The sequence below is a fragment of the Danio rerio genome, chromosome 15, assembly GCF_052040795.2.
Source record: "Danio rerio strain M-AB ecotype USA chromosome 15, GRCz13ab, whole genome shotgun sequence".
NCBI classification, from domain to species: domain Eukaryota; kingdom Metazoa; phylum Chordata; class Actinopteri; order Cypriniformes; family Danionidae; genus Danio; species Danio rerio.
The window spans coordinates 19,559,265-19,586,380 of record NC_141035.1 but is presented as its reverse complement, the minus strand read 5'-3'; the positions used below and the strand labels follow the sequence as shown (position 1 = coordinate 19,586,380).

The 27,116-nt window shown below is 34.4% G+C and overlaps 2 protein-coding genes and 1 long non-coding RNA gene across 6 annotated transcripts in view; 2 read left to right on the top strand and 1 right to left on the bottom strand.

Moving 5' to 3' along the window:
• The first annotated feature begins 947 nt into the window (after positions 1-947).
• tmem120ab (transmembrane protein 120Ab) lies at positions 948-13,063 on the top strand. Of its 2 annotated transcripts, NM_001005946.2 has the most exon segments (12): positions 948-1,192; positions 1,278-1,396; positions 1,483-1,599; positions 1,694-1,753; positions 3,258-3,353; positions 3,434-3,523; positions 4,332-4,397; positions 9,413-9,474; positions 9,590-9,682; positions 9,776-9,840; positions 12,353-12,421; positions 12,538-13,063. In NM_001005946.2, coding segments are annotated over 12 exon segments (1,014 nt in total). In that variant the 5' UTR covers positions 948-1,123; the 3' UTR covers positions 12,646-13,063.
• On the bottom strand, positions 8,586-12,404 carry LOC147833631 (uncharacterized). The gene is made up of 2 exons (XR_015509214.1): positions 12,324-12,404; positions 8,586-9,857 (listed from the first exon to the last, which is right to left on the bottom strand). It is a non-coding gene; the product is annotated as an uncharacterized LOC147833631 (long non-coding RNA).
• Positions 13,064-14,081: 1,018 nt separating the features above from the next.
• tyw1 (tRNA-yW synthesizing protein 1 homolog (S. cerevisiae)) overlaps positions 14,082-27,116 on the top strand; it is a 129,615-nt gene continuing 116,580 nt past the window's right edge. For all 3 annotated transcript variants that reach the window (XR_015508685.1, XM_087283138.1, NM_001077156.2), the window contains 4 exon segments: positions 14,082-14,295; positions 15,232-15,362; positions 21,515-21,649; positions 22,793-22,894. Coding sequence is in view for 2 of the 3 variants with exons in the window: in XM_087283138.1 (XP_087139264.1) it covers positions 14,217-14,295; positions 15,232-15,362; positions 21,515-21,649; positions 22,793-22,894 (447 nt within the window). In the remaining variant the exon portion in view is untranslated.

Genomic DNA, 27,116 nt, shown 5'->3' with positions numbered 1-27,116 from the left:
GTCGTATTCATTGAAATTTGTAGCTGATAAGGCAGTATAGATGAAGATGTTGAAATAAAACTCTTTAAATTACACCTGAATGAAGTAAGCTGAATGTTATCTGTCGACCAAAGGTCAAGATCTCATTGTTTCAGCTGTTCTTGTATTCCGCAAGTGTTCTTTTACACCAGTGGAATTTATGAGGGATTATTGGATTATGCAACTAATGCATGAGACCTTAGAGCATGAATGACTGGACTCTGAACACTCACTGGACACTTTATTGGGTGCTACTACTGGGTTGGTCTCCTCTATGCCTTGAGAACTGCCTCAGATTTGTATAACATAAATTCATTTTGCTGCTGGAAACATTCCTCAGAGATTCTGCCCTAAATTGAGGTCAGAATATTATGTAGCTGCAGCAGATTTGTCTGTTGCACATTCTTGATGAAAAGCTCCCATTACAACACATTCCAAGGTGCACTTTTTGGGTTGCCATTTGGTGACTGTGGAGGCCATTTTTGTAAAGTAAACTCCCTGTCGTGTTCAAGAAACTAGTTTTGGATTCGCTTTTGTGACACTGTGTTATCCTGATGGTTCAGAATGGGTAATGAAGTAAAGGGATTATATAAAACTCAGGTAGGCTCTGGTGTGTACCAAAATACCCAATGTTGTGCCAAGAAAATATTACCCACATCATCACACCACTAGAAGCCTGACCCATTGTTACAAGGCAAGGCAGCATAAATCCAATGCTTTCATGTTGTACAGAATATGGCAAATTCTAAAGAAATAATTCTTTCAGATCTTTACTAGAACTTCTTTAATAAACACAATTTCACATTATTATATAGCAGAATTCGCAGTGTTGTTCTAAATACATAGCCCTTCCTATAAAGCGCAGACAACCAAGTGTGTTAAAGGTCAGTCAAGCTGGTCTGTCAAAGTTCACTACAAAGTTCAAACCCATATTGCAATCGCTAAGAAATAAGAGATACGACGAAGACTACCAACTGAAATGCTTCTAAACTGAAGATCTCTGAATATCCAGCAAATTATTTAACATTTCTGCTTACATCAGTTTGTTATTATCGGATCTGCCTGTTAACTAAGAGGAATCTTATAATTTAAACTAAACAACTACATGTCGAAGGCACTCGCAGCAGCTCTTCAAGAATGGAAGACTCAGGAGAAAGAATTTCAGCAGCTTCAGGTAAGATCTTATTAAATCTGTTTTAAATCTGCATGTGATGTTTGTGCAACACAACTTTTATTTTAAAATAAATTGTCCTTTACAGGAGACCCATCGGCTTTACCTGCAGAAATTAGAGGAAGTGTCCAAACTTCAGAAAAGCTTTGCTGCCTCTTTGGCACGACAGAAAAAGAATTTAAAGGAGAATTTAAAATCTTTGATTAAGTAAATAAAATGTGTTTTTGTTTTGTCTCATTTAATAAGTATTTAACTTTGACGTTTACAGATGGTTGTTGTGCTCTGAATTGTAGACTCAATAAAGGCCTGACAGAAGAGGAGAGCAATGCAGTAAAGGAGGCCAAAGATCACATCCGAAATATGCCAAGCCAGATCTTTCAAATGGAAGCATTTCTTCCAAAGAAGAATGGGTACATGATTATTCAAATGAGAATATTTCAGCAGCTTATTTACATCAAGTTCAGTAAATATTAGAAGTTGTTACTTCTGCTTTTTTTTTTCAAGGATTTATCTCAGCCTTGTCCTTGGGAGCGTGAATGTTAACCTTCCTAGCAAAGATGCCAAGTAAGCACAAAAAAATTATATAGTTAAAACTTCAGTATTTTGTATGTTTATGCAAATAACAAAATTTAAGTTTTTATTTATATATATATATATATATATATATATATATATATATATATATATATATATATATATATATATATATATATACATGGTAAAACATTTTTTCATTAATTAAATTTTTTATCAGTTTATAATCATTTTAGTTAGTTAACTTAAAAGAAAATAATGAATGTTTCACTCACAACCAGTTTTTAATATCTTTAATATTTAGTTAATTAAATTCCATTTTATCTGTACAAAATTTCAATATTTATAATATTCCAGGTTCTTGCCAAGGAAATATTTTTCTAATTTTAATTAAACTAAACTAAACTAAAAACACCAAAAAATGTTAAATTGATTAACACCAGTGATGGAAAGAGTACTAAAAAATCATACTTATGCTAGGTATCGTTACTTGCCAAACAATGTAGTGCAAGTAGAGTAAAAGTATCTGTTGTAAATATTACTCAAAGTAGGAGTAAAAAGTAGCCCTTTCAAAAGTACTCAAGAGTAGTGAGTATTACACTGTAAAAAGCTGATGCATTTGCATCTAATTAGTGAATGTGTGTAAACGTAACATTCTGTAGTGCGTTTAGTTATTGCCCAGCAGGCACACAACGCTATAAGACGTTAATATTAGGTTAGATTTAGGTTGTGATGTCAGGTGACCAAAATTCAATGTCTAGTCAGCGTCTAAGGACAATTTTATTTTGATGTCCAATAACGATGTCAAATGATGTTGATATTTGATTGATTTTAGGTTGTGAAAGTGACCAAAATCCAACGTTGAGCCAAGATCTTAAACCAACATCATATTGATGTCAAATACTGACATTTATTCCTTGTGTATGACCACCAAAATCCTACATCTGATAGACGTCATATTGGTAATGTCCACACAATGTGAAGCTGTAACATCACTGCGTGCAAAGATTTTAGACATCATCTTGGACATTTTTAATTCTTCCAAACAGTTTGCTGCAATTATAAATTGCCCATTTCTTAAGGTAAATCATTATGATGTGATTTATCTTCTATATGCAATTTGATTAGACAAGAATCACAGGACTGATCTTTCTAATCCCCATAGACAAGAAAAAATAAAGTAGTGACTGCAGGTTGAAGGAAAGTAGTGGAGTAAAAGTACTGATACTGCACTAATAATGTACTGTACTCAAGGGGAAGTAAAAGTGCACATTTTTTTAAAACTACTTATTCCTGAGGAAAAACTACTCAATTACAGTAATTTGAGTATTTGTAATAAGTTACTTTACACCACTGATTAACACGTAATAAAGTAATCAATATATATATATATAAAATATTTATAATTATAAATCATTTTTAGTGTATATGGATTTAAATCTCAATAAATGTAATCAGTATAGAATTATGCTGGCAGAAAAATACAAACATCTTTTTTGTGCATAGTTTCATATACAGCATATTTGCATTGCAGAGCTGAATACAAAGATGAGTATGAGCGGTTTAAACTGTATGTGACGGTGACTCACTTCCTGCTCAGCTTCATCTGCTGCTTCTTCGTCAACTACAGGTAAAACTGACTGAGTTTACACGGCTCTGTCTGAAAGTCTACCCTCACATCACACTTCACACCTTCTTGTGTGTCTGCAGATTCTTGGACGCTCTTCTCAACTTCCTGCTGGTTTGGTATTACTGCACACTGACCATCCGTGAAAGCATCCTCATCAGCAATGGATCCAGGTTAGAATATATCAGAGACTTTCAGTTCTGAAAATAATATTGGATTTAATATAATAATGGATTTAAAAGCTGTCGGTCATTAGGTGCAATTAGTTACAAGTAAGTGATTACTTTTCACTTTTTAGTTACTTTTGATGTACTTGCCTTAAACACTGTACATATTCAACAGTTCTGTGTAAATCATTTAAAAAAAGCAGAGTAATCATTTTTGTTATAGAAATATAATTTGCAGAATAGCTAAAGGTTTCTTTTTTTAAGATGATTGAACAAGCTTAATAAGCAGAAATTAATAACAATGATGGTCTGAATGAAATGTGCTATGATTACTTTGATACATAAAATATATTTTTTATTTTTTAATAAAGCTAAAAGACCCTGTCTGACTCTATATAAAAATATACATTTTTAATATGGGTTATTATCTGTCTATGCATTTAGATTTTTAGTGATTTTGTGATATTGTTTCAAGTATTTAAACGCAGGGGTCACCAATCTCGGTCCTGGAGGGCCAGTGTCCCTTCAGGGTTTAGCTCCAACTTGCCTCAACACACCTGCCTGGATGTTTCAAGTCTACCAAGTAAGACCTTGATCAGCTGGTTCAGGTGTGTTTGATTAGGGTTGGAGCTAAATTCTGCAGGACACCGGCCCTCCAGAAACAAGTTTGGTGACCACTGATTTAAAGTAATTTTTAGTTAGTAATTAATTACTTTTTTTGATGTATATAAATGCACTTAAATGTATTTGTTTTTGAGCTTATATTAATATATAGATGAGTTTTTAGTTGTTGTTGTTGTTTTTTTTTTAATAGGATTAAAGGTTGGTGGGTTTTCCACCACTACATTTCCACCTTTCTGTCTGGAGTCATGCTAACCTGGTGAGACTATTTATTTCAGACCAGTTAATCATCATAAATTACAATTCACATCCTAGTTTTGTATTGCAATGTAAGGGTCCAATGATAGTGTCCAATGGCGGCTGATTGTCTTTTCAACGCAATGGTCTTTTCAATGCACAATTCTAATATAGTTGCTATTACACTCATATCTGACTCCAATTTAATGAGACAATTTTGCCAAAAATAATCATTGATTTAGGTGAATGTTTCATAATTCTGTTTAACTCGTTACTGTACTCTATATTATACTCATTATATTCATTCAGTTATTCATTTTATTTCGGCTAAGTACCTTATTTATCAGGGGTCATCACCGGGGAATGAACCGCCAACTATTCCGTATGTTTTACGCAGTGGATGCCCCTCCAGTCCTGGGAAACATCCATATACTCTCTCACACACACACACACAGACACACACACACACACACACACACACACACACTACGGTCAATTTAGTTCATCCAATTCACTTATAGCTCATAACTTTGGACTGTGGGGGAAACCAGAGCATCCGGGGGAAGCTCACACCAACACGGGAAGAACATGCTAACTCCACACAGAAATGACAACTGGTCCAGCTAGGACTCAACAAAGCGACTTTCTTGTTATGAGGTGAAAGTTCTAACCACTGAGCCACCTATATTATACTCATTTTTTCTGATTCCTATAATATTTACTGGCCGAGTTTAGAGTACAATTGTCACTAGACAGAAGCAATTTTTATTATTATAGTAGGCCGTACACTATTTGCTGATTCTAGAATATATTATGGAGTAACCATAGAGCTGCACCTACTACCATGTCATGATTATCATCATAGCCGAGTCAAGCAGACCAGCTTACTTCTTTAACTGGTAAATTTAAAGGTATATCCAAAAATGACAATTCTGTCATCATTTACTCACACTCTCTTTTACTGTTTGAGTTTCTGTTGAACGCAAAGGAACATATTTTGAAAAAAGTTAGATAGCAGGAGCTATTAACTGCCATTATGGATGTCGATGGCTGCTTTTTTCCAACATTTTTCAGAATATCTTATTTTGTGTTCAACAGAAGAGGGAAATTCATAAATGTTTAGAACTACTTGAGTGTGAGTAAATGGTGAGGAAATTTTTGGGTGAACTATCCCTGGTGGTAATCAAAATTCACCTTCGTAATTAGAATAATATAACAATAACAACACCCTGAGACTAAACCATGTTTACATTGTTTTTGCAACTCTTTGTTGTTCTAAATGGAAAAAAAAGCACATTATTAGTCTTAACAGGCAAAACACACTGTAAAAAATTAGCAGTTTTTTGTATTTTATGAATCATGTTTTAATTTTTTATTGTGACTATTATCAACATTTTTAATAGTTTAACATGATAAATTGTCTGGGTTGTTGTTGTCAATTAGGCTACAAAAACCTTGTAATAAACTTCTAAAATGTCAATAAAAATCATTTTGTTCAACTGTAGAGTTGAATATTCAACATCAAAAGTCAACAGAGCAGAGATTAAGCTGTCGTAATGCATTGTACAAGCCTAAATGAATGGAAAACACTTCACTAAATCACAAAATGAGGAAACTGTTAATTAACAGATATTTTTTTTACAGTTTAGAGTGCATACCTGACCTGATTTATAGATTTAGAAAGACATACTTTGTAAAAAATATACGTTAATTGAAAGTTTCTGTATTTTGGGATCCACAGGCATTTCCCTTTCTTTATGGTTTATTTTGATCTCTGCTCTGTCTCACTTTTTATGTTAATATTCAACTGTGCAGTTTAACAAAGTGACTTTTATTGATATTTTAGTATTAAAAAGCAGGGAATGTTCTGGCAGTTTATGACCAGGTTTTGTAATGTCTTTTAAAACACGAATACAGACAATTAATAACTTCAAACTAATTAACATGTCAACAAAAGTCATTTTTTAAAAAGATTTTAACATTAAAATGTCAAGGTGCCATGATGCAATTCAAAACCATAAATAAACAGGCAAAAAGTGAATCACAAAATACGAAAAACTGCTAATTTATGGATTTTCTTTACAGTGCGGCGTAAAGGTTGATTTGGCTACACAATCGCCCTGAACCTCTTGCCTTTTTTTGCCTAAATACTTAGACCGAGACAGAATTTGCTCCAGGTGTATCTAAATGAGTGGAATGCGAGATTTGAAGAGTGCATGCCTTATGGGGACAAGTGGTCATTTGAATGGAAGCCCCCAGTAAGGGCACACCCTGTGAAGACAGTTTAAAGAATAGAAAGTTGCAAATCTTTATTATGATTATAACTTTTTCTGAATGAGTTAGAGAGGTAATGTCAGCACCAAGACATTTCAAATGATATCAAACATAATGGTTAAAATCACTTGACACATGGCTGTATTGAGCATTGTGTGATTCCTGTGTGAGTTGAGTGGAGAAGAGAATGTGTGAAGGGAAAGAAAGAAGTGGGGGAGAAGGATAAAAAATAAATGAAGGGTTGGAGGTAAACAAGCTTTCCTGCATTTTCACATCGGGTGTGGAGCAAAATGACTTTGCGTTGAAGGTATAGTTCTCCAAAAAAATTCCAATTTACTCAAACCCTCAAACCTTTATCAGTTTATTTCTTCTGTTGTGCACAAACGAAGATATTTTGAGGAAATATGGAAAAACTGCCTTCCAAAGTTGGGAAAGATGAATGCTATAAAAGTAAACGGTAACAGATTTCCAGCTTTCTTCAAAATATCTTCAGCTGTGTTCAACAGAAGAAAGACAGTCAAACGGGTTTGGAACAATTGATGGGTGAGTGAACATATTTTTATTGTCCACTGTATTGTATGTGGAGGGATAAAAAAAAAATCGTATGTGTTTTAACCTTAAATATTAAGGTATCTTTCAGAATAAATTATTAGATTAACAAAAGGGGGAGAATTGAATGAGATTTTTTGTGTTTTATTTGAGTTCAGCAGTGAAGCTAAAATAAAATTTAAATGAAACAATAACAGTAATATGAACTTATATCTTAGAGATTGGGATTCCATGATTGATTAAAAATGAAATGTGAAACTATGTTGTTTTGTTTTGGTTTATTAATAATAATAATAATAATAATAATAATAAAGTCCTCATATTTTATATTGCATGACTAAAACAGTATACTGCATTTGTGAAGTATGTGAATAATTACTGACAAAACAAACAAAAAAAAAATTTAACTCTTGAGACAGTGTTAGCTTGTTAACACTTTTGAAAATGTTAATTTAACTCTGTCCAGTGTGGATTATATTTACACCGGTAAAGTGTTAAAATGAACTCTCTCAGAGTTGAATTAACTGGTGATTTTGCTGTGTATGCATGTCAGGACTCGAACTTGGTACACTTGAAATGTAATGGCATGTTATGGACTTATATATTATAATTCATTCATTTTCTTTCGGCTTAGTCCCTTATTCATCAGCGGTCGCCACAGCAGAATGAATCGCCATATATTATAATATAAAAGCAAAATTTAAGGGTTTGTTTACCTAAAAATTAAAATTCTATTATTTATTCCTTATAGCGTCACGGTGGCGCAGTGGGTAGCACAATTGCCTCAAAGCAAGAAGGAAGAATGCCTCACAGCAAGAATGGCTGGTTTGAGCCTCAGCCTACTGTACGTCAGCTGGCATTTCTGTGTGGAATTTGCATAATCTCCCCATGTTCGCATGGGTTTCCTCCGGGTGCTCCGATTTCCGTTGTAGGTGAATTGGGTGGGGTAAATTGTCTGTATGTGAATGAGGGTGCGTGGATGTTTCCCAGTGATAGGCTGCAGCTGGAAGGGCATCCGCTGCGTAAAACATATGCTGGATAAGTTGGCGATTGTGGCAGCCACTGATTAATAAAGGGACTAAGCCGAAACTAAAAGGAATGAATGAATTAATAATTCCTCATACCCTCCTTAAATTCAGTTATAACTCCTTACCCATGTTGTTCCAATCCCCTCCAAGAAACTGTTTGTGCGTCAAAAACTGTAAATAAAAAAGCTGTTCACCCATGTTTCCTCTTCCTCATCAGGTCAGGATGTGCATATATGGGCAGTACGACTTTGGAAATTAGAGTCAGCAGCACAACATGGAAGAATTATATTTCGCATTTTAAAGTCCACATTAACCGGAAGCTGTGACAGGTTTCCCCCCCCCCCCCCCCCCCCCCCCCCCCCCCCGCATTGTGACGCAGTTCCTAGAAAACGGAATATTAAATGAGAAAACAGTAGTCGTGGCTTGTTTATTTCTATTGCGAGCTGATTGGATGTAAAGTAGGCATTTCATTCAAAAGATCAGGAATAGATCAGGAAAAGGGTTTTAGAGAGTGATTACAACCTAACAGACTCCTTCTGCTCACCATTTCTGTTTGTTGTCAAAACTGATAGTTGGAGGGACGTGGTTGAGTATGTTAGCCACACCCAATAGCTCAGGCAGATGTAATCTGACAGTCTTAAACTTCTCAGAATTTTTGACGCTCGCCAGTACTCATTGTCCTGCTCTTCTCTTAATTGGTGATTTGACCTTTCATGTTGACAATGTGGACTGTGTTCATAATGGATATGTTAGACTGTTTTAATTTAACACAGCATGTTCTCTTTCTGACACACAAACATGGTCACACACTGGACTTGCTTTGTTCCACAGGAGTGGCATTTGATTCACTTGTAGGAACAGAGGTATTGATCAGTGACCATAAGCTTCTCAAATTCAATCTGATCCTACCCTTCTTACAGATTGTTACTGAACGCACTATCCTATTTAGACAACTTGTAAAAATGAACTATGATCAACTTATAATTTTTTGTCTCATAATAAAGCTAATAAAATCAATATGGTTAGTTTTGAATTTATTTATACTTTAAACACCCACCCTGATCTGATGCTTAAGGCATACAAGGAAACAAGCTGTTTTTAAGTGTTTTTGGGGTTGTGGGGCGGGCTAATGTTGATTTTAAATGCATCAGTTTGTTCTAAAGCTGTATTTCTGTTGTTAACACAGGCCGGATGGTGAAACATACCAGTCTTTCAGGACACAGTTTCTGGCCTACTGCTTGTATCAAAGTAAAAAGCAAACTCTACATGCAAACACAACCTTGTAAAACATCTGTTGTGGTGAAAACAGCAGCACTGCAGTATTGAGACATGTCGATGGTAAACGTCTCCTGTTGTCTTTTAGGCTTTGTGCAGTATCTTCAGTACTACTACCAGAGTGGGTGCCTCTACAGACTCAAAGCTTTAGGAGAAAGACACAACCTGGATTTGACTGTTGGTAAGTGTTACTGACTTTATGCTGTTTTTTGAATATCTGACAGTGGAAAGCACAGTAAATACTGTATGATACTGAAACATTTTGTTTGCACAGAGGGATTTCAGTCGTGGATGTGGCGAGGACTGACTTTCCTTCTTCCGTTTCTCTTCCTTGGTCATGTAAGTGTTTGGAGGGCCTAAGATTTTAATTGTGCCACACCAGCCAAGAAGACGGGGACATGGGAAAATTGATTAGCCATAAAGATTTTTCACAGCCCATGAAGATGTACAGTTGTCAGAATAATAAGCTTCCCTTTTCAATTTTTTTTCTTTTTTAAATATTTCCCAAATAATGTTTAACAATCATAGAGATTTTCACAGTATGTCTGATAATATTTTTTCTTATGGAGAAAGTCTAATTTTATTTTTATTTTGGCTAGAATTAACGGCAGTTTTTAATTTTTGAAATGCTATTTTAAATTCTAAATTATTAGCCCCTTTAAGCTATATTATTTTTCGACTGTCTACAGAACAAATGATTATTATACAATAACTTGCCTAATTAACCTATCCTGTCTATCTAACCTAACTAACCTAGTTAAGCCTTTAAATGTCACTTTGAACTGTATAAAAGTGTCTTGAAAAATATCTAGTCAAATAATATTTACTGTCATCATGGCAAACATAAAATAAATCAGTTATTAGAAATGAGTTATTAAAACTATTATGATTATAAATGTGTTGAAAAAATCTCTCTGTTAAACAGAAATTGGGGAAAAAAATAAATAGGGGACTGAAATTTCAGGGAGGCTAATAATTCTGACTTCAATCGTTTGTGTATTATTGTATTTAAAATAGCCAAAGAAAATGGTAAATTGGAATGATGAAAAGTTATTTGTGCAGTAATATTAATATTTACAGTTTATAAACATAATTATTAGCACTACTGTGAAATGTTTACAAATATTTCCCAAGAGGTGTTTAACACAGCATGGAGATTTTCACAGTATTTACCACACTGTAAAACCCAAAAAGTGAGGGTAACTTAAACCATTTGAGGAAACCAGTCGCAACAAACCATTAAAGTTGAAAAACTAATCTATATGAGAACTGTGAACTTACACCATTTAAGTTGGGGTATTTAATTAACTCAGTACCTTTAACACTGAGTTCAAAACTCTTTTCAAATGAGTAAAATTAACTTTCAGTCAATTTTGAGGTAACTACACTCATTTCATTTGAAAAAGTTGACTGTTGGGTTTTAAATTTCAGATGAAGTTTCTTTAGTTTGACTGAAGAATATGAATTAAAAGTTATATTATTATCTCCTAATTGGCTACAGAACAAACCATTGTTGTCACATGACTTACCTAACTAACCTAATTTTTCAAGTCAACCTATTAACATGGCAAAGACAAAATAAACAAGCTTTTTAAATTAGTTATTAAAACCATTAAGTTTAAAAATGTGTCAAATCTTCTCTAGTAAATATTACATGGGAAATATTTGAGAATATTATTTATAATAATCTTTATAATATAAAACAATAATAATAATTATTTATTTCAAATTACAGCAGTTAAATTAAAAAATAACACAAATACTAAAGTAATTAATAATAATAATAATAATAATAATAATAATAATAATAATAATAATAATAATAATAATACCAAATGCAACTACAATAATCATCATCAATAATCATCATCATCATCATCATTATCATTATTATTATTATTATTATTATTATTATTCATAAATTTAACAATAGTTTTTATTTCGGTGGAAATCTCTTGAAATGCTATTTTGTTGCAAACAATTTTTTAAATTATTCTTTCACGATTTTCTAATCATTCTCAAAACATTACAAACCTGGGAAGATGTAAAAATATTTGAGGCATATTTGAAAATCGTTAAACAACGCGTTTTTTATTTTTATTTTTTTACTTTTATTTATTCTTTTAAAGTGTTTATTTTAGGATAAGTCTAATGTTCTCTTTTTGATAGTCTCTTCAAAGCCATTTGTCATGTTTTAATAACTAAAGCTTTAAAAATGGAGTATAGCATATTAAATGGAACACAAAACATAATCATTATCTGCATGTTTTAAGGTACAGTTGAAGTCAGAATTATTAGCCCCCTGAATTATTAGCCCCCCTGTTTATTTTTTTCAACCAAATTCTGTAACAGAGAAAAGGTTTTTTCAACATATCTTTAAACATGACAGTTTTTACAACTCATCTCTAATAACTGATTTATTTTATCTTTGCCATGATGAAAGTAAATAAAATGTGACTAGATATTTTTCAAGACACTTCTATACAGCTTAAAGTGACATGTAAAGGCTTAACTATAATGAGGTGAACTAGGCAGGTTAGGGTAATTAGGCAAGTTATTGTATAATGATGGTTTCTTCTGTAGACTATCGAAAAAATTTACAGCTTAAAGGGGCTAATAATTTTGAGCTTAAAATGTTTTTTTTTTTTTTAAATATTAAAGACTGCTTTTATTCTAGCTGAAATAAAACAAATAAGACTTTCTCCAGAAGAAAAAATATTATCAGATATACTTTGAAAATGTCCTTGCTCTGTTAAACATAATTTGGGAAATATTTTAAAAAGAAAAAAAATCCAAAAGGGGTTTATTAATTCTGACTTTACCTGTATATGTTGTGTTGTGTTCCCAACAGTTTTGGCAGTTCTGCAACGGCTTTTCCCTCTTCAGACTGGCTCGGCTCCCTGAATGTAGAGAATGGCAGGTCAGTGTTGCTGTGAACTAACATCATTAAACTGAAGTGATCATATAACACCGTGAATACTGAAATCTGTTAATAGTGTGATTAATGTATTGTGTCTGAATGTATTTTTCCTGCAGGTGTCCATGTGTGGCTTCTGCTTCATGGTTCTGTTTGCTGGAAACTTTTTCACTACACTTGCAGTCGTCCAACACAAGCGCAAAACCCAAAGAACCAAGAGCCTGTGAAACTGACAGTGAGGACAACAGACTATGCCATGATTCATTTGATGAAATCTAACTTTGTAATATGTTTTATTATGTTTTTAAAATATGCAGAAAATGCTTTATTATTATTATTATTAAAGATCTGTAATAATACTTGTCTGTAATTAGTTGGAATTTCTAAAATCATTGATTAAACACATGATAAAAGTGAATAATGATAGTAAAAATTGTTATGCATTGTTGTTTTAGTATATCCTTGAGAAAGTCAGGCTGTTTTATTAGTAGTTAAACTTTGTGTTTTCATCAACAATTTAATTTAAATTTTAGTATTTTATCTGTGTTTGTTGTTATCTCACCAAATATTCATTTCTTTAATCTTCTGAAGTTAAACCATAGCATTTGTGTCTAAAAATAAATATATACATGTTTGGAAATGCCACATTTTTGTTATTTTGTTAAAAAATTATTAAAAAAGGTTTTTATTTTTTATTTTTTTGGTGGAATTATAAGTAAGTCAACATAACTTTAACATATTAAACCTAGAAAAAATGTATCTCAAATAACACATTGGTAGCTTAATGCCTAAAGTTTTAGTTAACAGCCCATGCCATTCACAACAACAACAATAATAATTTGTATTGCTTATTTGATAATTTAAACTAATAAATTATTCTTATTTTTTATTATGCAAGAAAGAACATTACAAAGATACAATATGAACAAAGAGACAAAAAGGGTTACATAAATAAAATTCCAGCGAATTAAACAAGTTTAAATTATTTACACTTAGTTTTACATGCAATATAATTGATAGTCTTTTAAAAAGTTCACATATAAAGCAAAGTCCTTTCTGAAAATATAAAAAGTAAGGGTGTTTCTTTGATTATCTAGATTTATGGATGTAAAAGCAATAAATTAATAACAAATTTACAATGAGTTGGATCAGAGAGTAACCAAATAATGCAATTTTACGGAAAAGTCAACGCAAAATACTTTGCAGTGAGTACATTTAGTGTTTCATCATATTGATTGCAAATGAGCACTTAGGGGAAATATTGTTATTAAATTTACCTAGTTTGATATTTAGGCTATTGGGTAGAAAATTATGAATTCAACAGTTTATTAGATAATTTTTTTTCCGAAGAAGCCAAACATGATCTCAATATATGTCACCAAATATATTTTTCCGAAAACCTATGCAAGCAGGTAAAACGATCAGAGAACTAATAATAACCACGCGAGTATCTTTGTTTGACGCAGAACTGAGAGGAGTTCTAAAAGGTTTGTGTTGTCAAAAATAAACGAATCTAAAGAACCTTTGGGGCCATGTTTGACTAAAGGTATAACCTTCTCGCCTTCTTCGCACCAACATTAATAATTCATATGAATAAGAATGCAAGCAGAGAACACTCGAAGACTCACGTGGAGCTTAATGACCTGAGATGACCTAATTTCCCAGAATTCCTGTCATAACAATATGGCGGCGTCCTGCGACATGCAGCCGTAAAGTTAGCCCGTTATTTATATCTGCGACGTATGAAGTTAAATCTTAGTCTGGTTATTGTAAAACATTTATTTACTGGACTGTGTTGATGGAGAGAGTACATGAGATGCTGTTTTTATCGGTGTTGTCGGGTTTGGTGTGTTCTGCAGTCGGCGCTGAGATGTCAGGTGGGTTTATTTTGCAAAGCGTGGCTGATAACAGCATAAAATATATTACATTAAATAACTTATCATAGCAGACAGTGTTGTTATGTTCAAAATGGTGTCCACGAGCACAGTTTGCTGCATTATAAGAAATCATGCAGTCGGACTCTGTCCCAAAATCTACTTGGCTCCCTACATAGACTGCATTTTTGGACAACACACGCACATTCCGAGTTTCAGGTTTTACGAAAACGCGGCAATAATGATTGACACGCCGGTTTTATATTTGCATATTTCAGTAACAACTTGTGACACGCTCACTATATTACTATGGTACTTTAAATATTCGGTCAGAAATAGCGTGAAAGTATGACTTCAAAACAACATTTGCACTATTTATTTGTCTGTGAACATGTTGTAGCCTACTTTGATAATTAAGTAAAGTTGGTTTTATGTTCGCATATTCGTTTAGTGACAACTTGTGACACGCTTCTATGTTGTTTACCATGATACTTTGACTGTTCGATCTCAAATATATGTAAATATGACTTGAAAACAACATTAACACTGTTTATTTGAGTGTGAACAATGTTGAAGCCTACGCTGATAGTCATTGGCTGCTAATATGATTTTACTTTGTCGAATTTGCAACGAACACTTCAGTGAAATAATAAGTCAGAGCATGTGAATATAAAACCAACTTTACCTTTATATTTATAAGAGTCCTGCAGCCGAACTCTCTTTAAAAAATTCTTAGCAATCTACCTAAACTGCAGTCTTGGACAACAAACGCACCATGTTTCAGGTTTTACAAAAATGCCGGATAGGTTTGAGACAGCAATTACTCATTATCGAGTGTTTTTTCAATCAGTATTTAATGTCACATATTGTTTATTTACATCTTTAACCTACAGATTAAGTGTTGTGACTTTTTGTGTACTGTTTAATATGTATTCGTAGGTGTTTTGAACGACATGAGGGATTACACTGAGGGTTACCTGCAGGCTCTGTGGCAGAACAGGTTATATGTGTACTCGACTGCTGCTGTTCTCATTGGAGTCTGGTTTACTGTGAACATGCTTTTCAAAAAGGTAACATTTAGTGGGAATAAGGTTACAAATCCCGAGGTTATATTGGGGACTTATCATGTAAACTGACGTCACATGTATGTGCAAGAAACGGAAAATTATTTTCAGCATTGTTAACGTTAGCCTCTGTAAACAGTCCTGACACTGCACAAGCTTCCTGTTACTGACACGTGTTGCCACATGAGCAGACACTTTGTTTACAACTGTTTATAGTTTCATCATCCAGCACTAGCACTATTTTGATCAATAATACAGTATTGTGCTTTACGGTATTGTGATTACTGAACTAAAATCTATTCTTTTTTAAATGTCTGGGTAAAAAAAAAAAAAAACTTTTTTCTCCTTTGAACACAATATATTTCATTTTAAGAGACATTTAAAATATTTTGGAACAGTAAACATGTCAGTCTAATTAAAGGTGCAGTAGGTGATCTGCCCAGATGCTTATCCAGTGTTTCTTCTAGGATTTTTTTTACACTAATCAACCAATTACCCATTGGTTGTTATTTGATTGACGAATGTTGTGAGCGCTGTATTACAACTCAGGATCACATTTATGTAATAAGAGCATGCATCTTTTTGCTTGCATGCCGATTTTCTCTGTTCACAGAGAAAACAAAACTTGTTTTTTCTTGCACAAAACTTTTTGCTCAAATATACGCTGCTCAAGTGCAGATCTTCTTGTGCGCTCTCAAATAAACGCTGCTGAAGTGCGATTTAGTGTGTTTATGTAATGAGTATGTCTCCAATATTTATTAGATTTGCTAGGAATATTTCTGAATTTCTCCAATAGACCCGTGGCATTAATGCACCCTGAAGTAAAGTGAAATGACCGTAAACTCCAGCAAAATAAAGTGTTGTATGCAGAGTCATTAACCTTTATCTATAAAGTATACTTATGGAAACTGTTCATCTTAACTGAAAGCTACTCCGTGTCTGCTGGCCTCACGCATTGCGCAGCCATGTCTGTCAGTCAGTCAGCATGTCACCTTAAAGGGTTAAACAAACAATGCACAGCACTCAGGGCTCAACAGTAAGGACTGCCCAAGGCCAGCACAAGAGATGCTTGGGACAGTAGACAAGATAATTTCTGGCCCGGTCGGGGTAGTGCTGCCTTGTCACTAAAGTTTCATTTGATTGCGACTATTTGACACTTGCATGCATTTTAGGTTTGTTCTTTTTATGCTGTGTTCACACTAGGCGTGGAACGCGTGGATCAATCACGCTATTCACGCGTAAATAACCAGGTGAACATTTGAGTTTACTCGCTTCATTCGCGCGTCAAACCCTGCTTCATTCGTGCGTCAAACCCTGCTTCATTCGCGCGTCAAACCCTGCTTCATTCGCGCGTCAGACCCTGCTTGATTCGCGCGTCAGACCCTGCTTGATTCGCGCGTCAGACCCTGCTTGATTCGCGCGTCAGACCCTGCTTGATTCGCGCGTCAGACCCTGCTTGATTCGCGCGTCAGACCCTGCTTGATTCGCGCGTCAGACCCTGCTTGATTCGCGCGTCAGACCCTGCTTGATTCGCTTATCACACCCTGCTTCATTCACTTGTCAAATTCACTTCAGAACAGACGTGGATTCATGTGATGGGCAGGGCTTCTGTCTGCCCGGTGACTCTAGCTTCGTTGCTAAATGGCTAACATTGATATTATTAAGAAAATAACAGTGTTTATGTGTTTTATGAAGGCTGAAAAACAGCGTAGATACGTTTAGGGCCGTGTCTCATAAACTCCTCCAGAAATATAACCTGGATGATGGAGGCTTTCAGTGGTGCTTCTAACTGGCTTCTTATTTGCATCAATGATGCCGTAGGATGTCTATTCGCGCGTTTGCATTGACTTAACATGTAAGTCACTGGCTCTTGACACTTCATTCACGACTGATGTGAACACAGCATGAGTCTTTAAATGTATCTTCTCTGTGATGGCGTAAACACCATATTGCTTTTCAGTTTCTCTTATCTGGTTTGATGTTTTGAGCATGCTATTTTTCCCCGTAACCTGGTAACAACCAGTACAGTGAATTGACGGCAACATCAAATTCGACTTCAACTGATAATTGTTTTGGATAATCGTGATTACAGTTATGACCAAAATAACTGTGATTATGATTTTTCCCATAATCGAGCAGCCCTACTTGGAAGCAGACATTTACACTGGAACAACACAACAAAAAGAATTAACTGATGTTTTCCTCAATTTGCCGTCAGTTTGGCAAGTCAGCCACCTTTTGTTAAATAATTTCAATCTGCAATAAAATACTGTTAAATTTCCTTGTTCTGTTAAACATCGTTTGGGAAATATTTAAAAAATGAAAAAAAAAAAAAAAGATTCAAAGGGGGGCTAATAATTCTGACTTCAACTGTATGTGCTATACATGTAGGGGATGTTGCATGTAGTAGCATGATAAACAATATAGGGAGTGCGTCACAGGTTGTTCAATAATTAACCAGTGTGAATATAAAACCACCTTCACCTCTGTAAAGCAGGCTAGGAGAAATAGCACTATTTACTTCTGTTTTGTTGTTAGACTAAACAAAAATTTACATTATCGATGCTGTAAAATGTCTCTTATGAAACTGAAAATAGTCTCATAAAGCTTTCGCCGGAAGGTTACAATGGCTGAACAACACTTCGGTGCATATAACCCATTCATAACAACACAATCTACATCAGGGGTCCGTTCTTCGTACGTGGATTACTCAGTTAGCTGGATTTGGATATTGACGATTTGACACGATCGAGGATCGTTTCGTTCTTCAAAGCTGATCCGAGAGTTGTTATCATAGCAACAGTTCTGCTAGATCAAACCTGATCGGGAGCAGGTTCAATTTATATAAACAGGATTAGATCGGCTCAGTTCAAGCAATATAATACAGAAAGTATGTACCGAATTCTGATATTTTCTTACAGTAGTAGTTATATACACTTGGGAAAAGAGTAAATATTTTTTAAACTATATATATATATACATATATGTAAAGTTATAGTTATTAATAAAATAAATAAAGTTATCTATATTCAGTGGCGCAAAAAGGGGGTATGCAGTATATGCGGCGCATAGGTGCGCCACACATGGGGGGGCGCCATTGTGCCAAAACTATTTTTAAAATTATCCTCATTAAAAGTTTTCAATAATAAAAATAAATAAATATGTTTTGTTAAAAAACATTATTTTGCATTTTATACAAATATAACATTGTTATTGTTTAATTCAAAATCATTTAACACAATAACATGCAGTCACACAGCCTAGAGTGTTCATGTAGATGTAACTGTTTAGATTTGTTTTTATTTTTATCAAAATAAACTGTCAAATCATACATAATGTCAAAAGTTTTAAGGTTAATCTGAAAATTTGTCTTCATTTATTATTAATTAATTAATTTAATTATTAGTTTGCCAAAATAAGAGGGATCACACAAAATTTGAACCCGCATACCCCTCAGTAAATGTTTAGTTGCGCCCCTGTCTATATTAATAAAATTTATGCAATCTCTACTCTCGAAATGAAAGTACAAAGACTGCTACCTGGTGGTGCACAGAGAAAACTTATTGATATGAACTTTTTAGACCGCTTAGTACAAATTGTGTATAATAAACATGCACGATGTGATTTTTTTTAAAGCAATAATTCATTTATGCAGTCAAGAACATGTTTTGATAGTTAATATGCCAGTGATTTGATGCTTCACAAAATTTGCAGACGCCTTTACCAATATCAAAATGCTTTTGTAAACAACCAGTAACTCTTTACACCGATTAAAAAACCGGCTACTACAATAAAGAAAATATTTTCTAAATGTAGAACTAAATACATTGATATGCATTGAAATACATGATCAATACTCTCGACACATGAAAGTGTAAAGCCTGCAGCTCACAACAAATGTGTTAGGTTATTGCGTGTCATATTTAACAAGCCGTTTACTGCTAATTTGACCTAATTTAGCTCACATGGATAATTGAATGTTAATCAGATGATGTCATTACGCTGCTGTGCCGTCAGCCAATCGCTGCATTGCTGATCATGATTTCGAGGATCGATAGATCTGTCCTTCACAACACAAGCAGCGATCTCAGATCAGTTCATCCAGACATTCTAATCTGATTCGCGAACTTGTTTGAAGAACCAAATTAGCGAGAGATCAGTTATCAAGATTAAAAGATCCAGGATCTGCCAAATCATCTTAGATCATTTAAGCGAGGTACGAAGAACGGACCCCAGCTTTGCGTGAATAAAAATAGTTTTAAAACAGAACATTATTTGTCTCAAAGAAATAATTCAGCCGTGGTGTCAACCTTCCTCCAGCATGCAAAAGTAACCCCAGTATTGATTTATGATTAAAAAAAGTTTTGATTTAGCATTTTTTTTCCACTGTCACTCTCTAATGTGCATATGAAGCAGCGCGTGTGCACACGCAAATGCCAGATCTGTCTGCGTGAATGGGTGTGTAGATGTACAAATCTACATTTGTTGACATTTGTTGGCTACTTATCAGAATTATCGGCCTGACAAAATTTAATTGGATGAAAAATTTTTAGTCTTATGTCTCACACAGAATATAAAAATACATATAAACACATTTAGATAATTTACTTTAATCATTACTATTGGACTGTGAAGAGATTTCAACCACCACCACAAAAATGTTTCTGAATATAATCGCCTTCTGCACCTTTAAATCATTGACTTTGCAGTCTTATTTCTAAGGGTGTCAAAATTAATTGTTTTTTCAGTGCACCGCGACGCAGACGCGGACAATTCGGTATCGGTTCAATAATTATCATAACCGGCTATTATGTACTGACGTCATTTATCTCCTTTGCGCTCTGTCGTGAGGGAGGTGAACGCCGGTGTTACACCATATTCTGTGACCATAGAAATCTGTGGTCAAAGATTTCAATGGTCACAGAATATGGTGTAACACCTGCCCGTGGCATAGGCAGTATAGGCAAATGCTAAGGGCGCTGTACATCCAGGAGGGCGCCAGAAATGAGCGCGGTTAAGTTGGTTTTGTTTTCCATATTTCTGACACATTCAGTTATAGCGGCAATAACTCAAAAACCTCTTACCCTAAAAAGATCTAAAGTGTGTTTCCTACAAAAAGACAAAGCTGGTTATGTTTCACAGCTGTCTTTTTCTTTTTTTTTTTCGCTCGACATTACGACCACTGCCCCTTTTAAGCCCTCGCAATATGTGTTTAGCCGGGACAGCTTGCGGGGAGCGGAGCTCTCAATAATTTTTTCGTTTTCTACGTTTTTTTTTTTCCGCTCAGCGTGTGTGTGTGTGTGTGTGTGTGTGTGTGTGTGTGTGTGTGTGTGTGTGTGTGTGTGTGTGTGTGTGTGTGTGTGTGTGTGTGTGTGTGTGTGTGTGTGTGTGTGTGTGTGTGTGTGTGTGTGTGTGTGTGTGTGTGTGTGTGTGTGTGTGTGTGTGTGTGTTTGGTGCTGTCTATGTTTGTGTATGTGTGTGAATGAGAGACAGTGTGGTGCTGTGTCTGTGTGCTTATACAGACAGCTTGTTATAACCTCTCCCCAAAATATAACACTGTGTATGGAAAGCATCGTCGATGCACCGAGATATCGAATTAAACCGAATCGATGGCATGATAATCATAACCGAACCGTGAGACCAATATAGGTTCACACCTCTACTTATTAGTTTCACAAACACAGGTTTCTTTACAATTTAACACGCCATCTTTTTATATCTTTTCTGCTGGAGATATAGCTGTCCTCAAAAACAAACAAACAAACAAACAAACATAAACAAATATCCTACATATACCACAGGAACAGTATAGCAGAAAATTTTGGCCGCCTTAAAACCTTGACTTTTCTATTTGCATGTGTTTTTATGACACTGTATATGTCTCACTCCAGACACCACAGCCTCTGTAAATATAATAATATTTATTGCACAAATGCAGTATTTCTTATTTGACTGTATTTGCTTTTGACTCTCGCTGTGCTAATAGCAGTTGACTTGCATTGAATGAATCACAAAGAACCACAATCTTTTAAAATATTTTGTTTTATGTTCTACTGAAGAAAAAAAGTCACCTGTTTTAGGTTGAACTAATGTGTTGGTTAGATTTTGCCTTTTAGTTGCAGGTAAATTCTCTAATTAATAGTATTTTTCTTTAATAGAAAAAAATGGTCCACCCTGTAAGTCCTCCGGCAAGTAAATCTGTGAAGAAGCAGGAACCAGCCCCTGAAACAAAAAAAGTCATCCATGTTTCTGGGGTCAAAGTCTTTTATGGATCACAGACAGGAACAGCAAAGGTTTGAAAACACAAACACACAATGGGATTTAGTGTTTTATGAGGACTCTACATTTAAATTATTTTTATACTGTGCAGTAGAGCTGCACGATATATTGTTTCAGAATTGACATCACAATACACACATCTGCAACGGTCACATCAAAGGATCTTCAATGTCAAGTAGGGACTATTGTTGACCAGGAGCCACAATTTGGAACAAATTTATTCCGCTTGTTATGTTGTGACGTTTGGATTACTGTTTCAAGCACCAACCCACTACTTTATGACCACTTTTTAATAATGGATAATGTAATATATATATATTACGATCGTGATTATCAAATGTATTACTGTGCTTTGTAAATGTCTATTATTACTGTTTAGTGAGCCTCCACGTACAGTTTGATAGAGTGTTTGGACCCTAAAGCTACTTCGTTTGATGTCACTTAACAAGCGGAATGTTGATTAATTACAAAGGTTGACTATTCTGGAATTACATTTTTTTTTCTGTTAAACATATCAAACATATGTTAGTTTAAAGCAATAAGGCTCAAGAATCAATAACTTTGGAACATTAACAAAGATGAATTACATTTTATAAATATAGTGACACTTCGAAGTGTCATTTACATTTGATTTTTCAATATTTCTGTCCGACTGCTATAAGACTTCACAGAAAAACATAAAGCAATATTTTTTCTATCATTTGTATCTTTTTCTTTTTTTTTTATCTAGCTCATAGTTAAATGTAACTATTTTATAATAATTTGTGCAGATGCATTCCACTGGGAAATCAGACCAACTATTCTGAAATATGTTCTTCACAAATAGTTCATAATTCATCTTGTTAAATATTTCATATCCCCATATATATGGTAATGTTGCCATTAACTAATTTTTTCTCCAATATCATGCTTCCCTACTGTGCAGACTACATTTTGTCCCCTAGCACAACAGCAACCCTAAACAATATTTTTAGTAAACAAACTTTTAGTAACTTTTGGGAAAATATTTTCCATTGCCATTCAGCAAAAGGCATGCTTATCTAAACACTTTAAAAGAAAGGACTAATTAAACCGGACACGTTATGATAATTGAATATGTTTTTCAAAACCCAGTTTTGTCTTTGAACCTTGTAAATTTTTAACATTTTTGATTTCAGGGGTTTGCAAAAGAACTTGCTGAAGACGTCATTGCTCAGGGGATCCAGTGTGATGTTATTGATATGAAAGATTTTGACCCGGAAGACAGACTGGCAGAGGAGGTGAGTAAATGTGTTCAATTGTGCTATTTCTGTGCTTAAAATGTGCTTTGGGCTTCATTACTGAGATGGTGACTGCATTTTTCTTTATACGTTTTGTGCTGCAGTAGCTTAAGCCTAGTTCACACTAGAGGATTTTAAGCCTGATTTGAGCCTGATTTGGAAGTTAACGAGCTCGCCGACAGATCGGGTTGTGATTGGGAAGAAATCTGCGGGTGCTCGGCGCTCGCCGCTCTTTATGTGTGACCTACTGAACAATGCATCAACGAGGCTCGCTGACGCGTCGCCGACACCTCGCAGACGGAAATCCAACATTTAGCATGCTAAATATTCCAGAGCAGTCGGCCGACTCAACCCCACGTGTGGCCAGATGTAGTGACGAGCTGCAGCCAATGAGAGAGCATATCAGCATGAGCTGAATGGCTGTGTGTTCAGGAGCTCAGCAGAAACATCTGTGATTGGTCAGAATGGGCATCACCGCACTCGCTTCATTCTGCGTTAACACAGACATGAGAGTAGGATATATTAACAGTGGAACTAGAATTCTGTAACTATTAGAATTACCATACTGCTCATTCTGACCGTTCTCATATAAAACGCCATACTGTCACAACATATTTACATTCAAAGCTATTATTGAGATATTAAAATTAAGCTTTGAATGTCTGGCATCATATTTAATGACACCATTACCCTAAAAATATAATATTTTTTTTGGTAATACAGCCTATAAATATGTAGTTAAGATACTAAAACACTTAAAGGTCTTGGCTTTCATTCTCACTTTTAAACAGGAGCTATTTCGCGGCACAGAATATGCTGTTTTGAAAGATATCTGAAGTAAATTGATGTTTTTGCCATCAGAAAGTTTTGTTTATGTTAGCAGGAAGTTGCTAGGCAAGAAAATGCACACATATTTAAAGTCACAGCGAAAAGTATCAGACATGCATGCAGTCATTTTGACATATATGGTCATTTAAGGCAGAAATGCTCAGTTCTTTACTGTTTTGTAATTAAAAAAAAAAATAACAATGTCAGAAAGAAATACACTGATAGTTAGAAAATGGCAGGGTGTTATTTGTTAGTTTTATTTCAAAGAGTTATACAATTACAAAAATTAAAAACTCTCTGTGTATCTATCCACTGGAACCTGCAGATGTGTGATTAATCCGCTGATAAATCAGCTGATTTGACGATGTTTTTAAATGCTTTCTCCAAAGCTTGAAACGCTGTCAGTGATGTCATCAGCACACAAGCAGCCAATAGTGTTCAGCTTTTTCTGACGACTCCTCCCTCAAAATTTCATTGGCTGTGGTTTGGTAGCTTGAATGAGCTGATGGGGAATGAGTTGTTGTCAGATCATGTAGTGTGTGACCCCCCTCTTGTGGATCATTCACAGTGTTGCGTAGTGTGAACACCACAGAGATTAAAAGACACAAAGTCAAGTCATGTAGTGTGAACGGCACAGCGATCTGCTGATGTCTAAAATCCTGTAGTGTGAACTAGGCTTTAGGCATAGGAATGGATTAATTGAACTTCAGGATGTGTCATGCTTAAAAATATCTGTTAAAGAGCTAAGAATGTTATAAGAATTATGAGCACTTGCAAATCTTTTAATTAACACTTAACAGTTACAGGAAATATAGATCTTTTGGCTGGCAGTTAATCACAATGATTCTGTACAATGTATTACAGGAAAAGTAATATAATTTTTCACTTTCTGACATTTTTTTAATGCCACATTTGACTGAAAAAGACAGAATACAGTAACTTCACTGACACTCAATTTTGAAAACAATAAAAACACTCTTCCCTGACTTGTGGATTGTTAATTTAATAGCATTTTTCCTTTTTTTTTCAATCAAATAATCTTAAAGAAAATCAATTCTAACCAAATTGGTATGCTTCAATGACTTCACACATTCCTCAATTTACACAGTACTATCTAGCAAGCTTGTTGTGTCCTCTACTTTATATGCCAATAGGCTCCACAAATCTGACCGTTATCATCTGTTTCTCAATATAGTAAGCTGATATTTGAGTCTATATTACCTTGACATAGTACGAACAAACAAACAAAAAAACACTTTGGACATTTTACTCAAATGTTGAGTTATATGTTAAGTACTGATATACTATTATAACTTTTACAGATATGTAGAATGTGTTTTTATTCCTAATATATTCAGTTTTTACATTTTTAAGTTTTATTTTTTAATATATTTTTAAATATCTCAGTATAATTTCAGTTATATCCAGCTAAAATATGGGAAATGCCTTGTAGACACTAGCAGGGGTAAGATTCTGATGGTATGCCAACCTTGGAGAGAAATCACACTGTTTCATTTGTTCTTTTTAAATGTCTGGATAAAAAAACCACCCCCCCCCTCCCAGTGAACACCGTATATTTTCTTTTAAGAAACATTTAAAATATTTTGGAACAGTAAACATGTCAGTCTAATTAAGTCGTTGACTTCTGTCTTCGTTAGTTTCAAGAACACACAGATTTCTTTACAACTAGAAAAGACAACTTTAGATATGCAGTAAGTCACTGTACAGTTCAGGTCTAAAGTATTGCTAGGATGTTGGTGCAGAGGTGATCAGTAGTTTTTCATGTGGAGGGTCTGCTGGAGATACAGTTGCCCTAAAAAACTAAATAAAATTGTCGTAAAACACGTAAAAAAAAACTTGCATATACAGTAGGAATGGTATAACAATGTTTTAAACCTTGACTTTTCCAAACCACGATAAACCTTGAATTTGATGATCGTCCCATGCCTGATGCCTTGTCATCTGGGTGAAGTAAAACGCATTTTTATGTTTTGCCCACTTTATATACCATTTGCTGTGTTTTAAACATTAACAACTGATTGGATTCATCACAAAGTCTGTCAGGATAAGTCATGGATTTATATCACATTTTGCCTTCAAAAAACTGTATTTTCTGTTAATAAACTTGTTTTAAGTTTATTCTAAAATTACTTCTTTTATAAGATTTAAAATAACTAAAATATATATTCTTTATTCAGCCCATTTCAAAAATATAAAAGACATGATTATAACTGTAATCACATACCAAAAAAGTGCTGCTTTATTAACTTTATTGACTGTTCTAAAGCATAAAAATACCATAATATATTTGCAGATATTTAGGAAACATGCTAAGTGAAAATTCTTTTTTATCTGAAAAACAATGCAAAAGTCAGATATTCTGCTTTGAAAATGTGAGTTACTGTCTTTGTTTTTGTTCTTTTTACCTGCCCAATGCCACTTTAGCCAATTATATTTCAGCACCCTGGGTTACCTTGGTGGAAAACCACGTATTTCATTAATTCAGACAGAAAGGCTCTCCAAGCATGTGCCGTGAGCGAAATACTGCCTCTAGTGTAAAGTAGCAGCATTGGATATTAAAGGCAGATTTAGAGTTCCACATGCAGCTATTAATTAGCAAAAAATATAAATATTACATCTGTAAACATTAAGTGAGGAGGTTACATTGTAACCCCGTGTCCTAACAACAAGCTACGTGACGAGATTTGTCGTGATAAGCAATTTGCCTGTTTGCACCAAATGAAACACAACAGAAACTAAAGTACAGCTGTTCAGAAGCACGGAATATGCACTGGTAGTGTTTATAATCTGATTAATACATATTAAACCTTTAACATGATTAAACTTAACATTATTAAATGAACATGCTGAATATTTGTGTTGTTTGAGTAACAGTTCTAAAGATTTTATTTTCCAGATCTGAGGTAAACCATGCTGCTGTTGCTTTCAGTAGTATGGCAATAAATGTCATGTAAAATGGCATTCAACCTCACATTATTAACATTTAACACCAAATAAAGCACATGAAGTGTACCTGAGGTAATCATTGTCAGTTTTCTGTTGTTCATGTACAAGAAATAGAAGCAATTTCTAATCAATTTGAGGTGTTGGTTCAGACAAAAACTCCTCTTAAAAGAAAGAATATTCCTTCTATTGTGTGTCGTTGCTTTCATATAGAACACAGTAGGGTTCAATGGTCAGATTCGCTTCTGTTTGTCCTCAATCTGGCAACCTGCGCTTGCGTTTGTTTTGATCCAGGAGTGCAATACCTAGTTCGACCACTGGATGTCAAACTTGCATACTACACCATTAATATATATAAATAAAATCTACAATCACAAAAACAGTCTGATTGCTTAATGCCGAGTTCAGACTGCATGATTTTCAAAGTAGT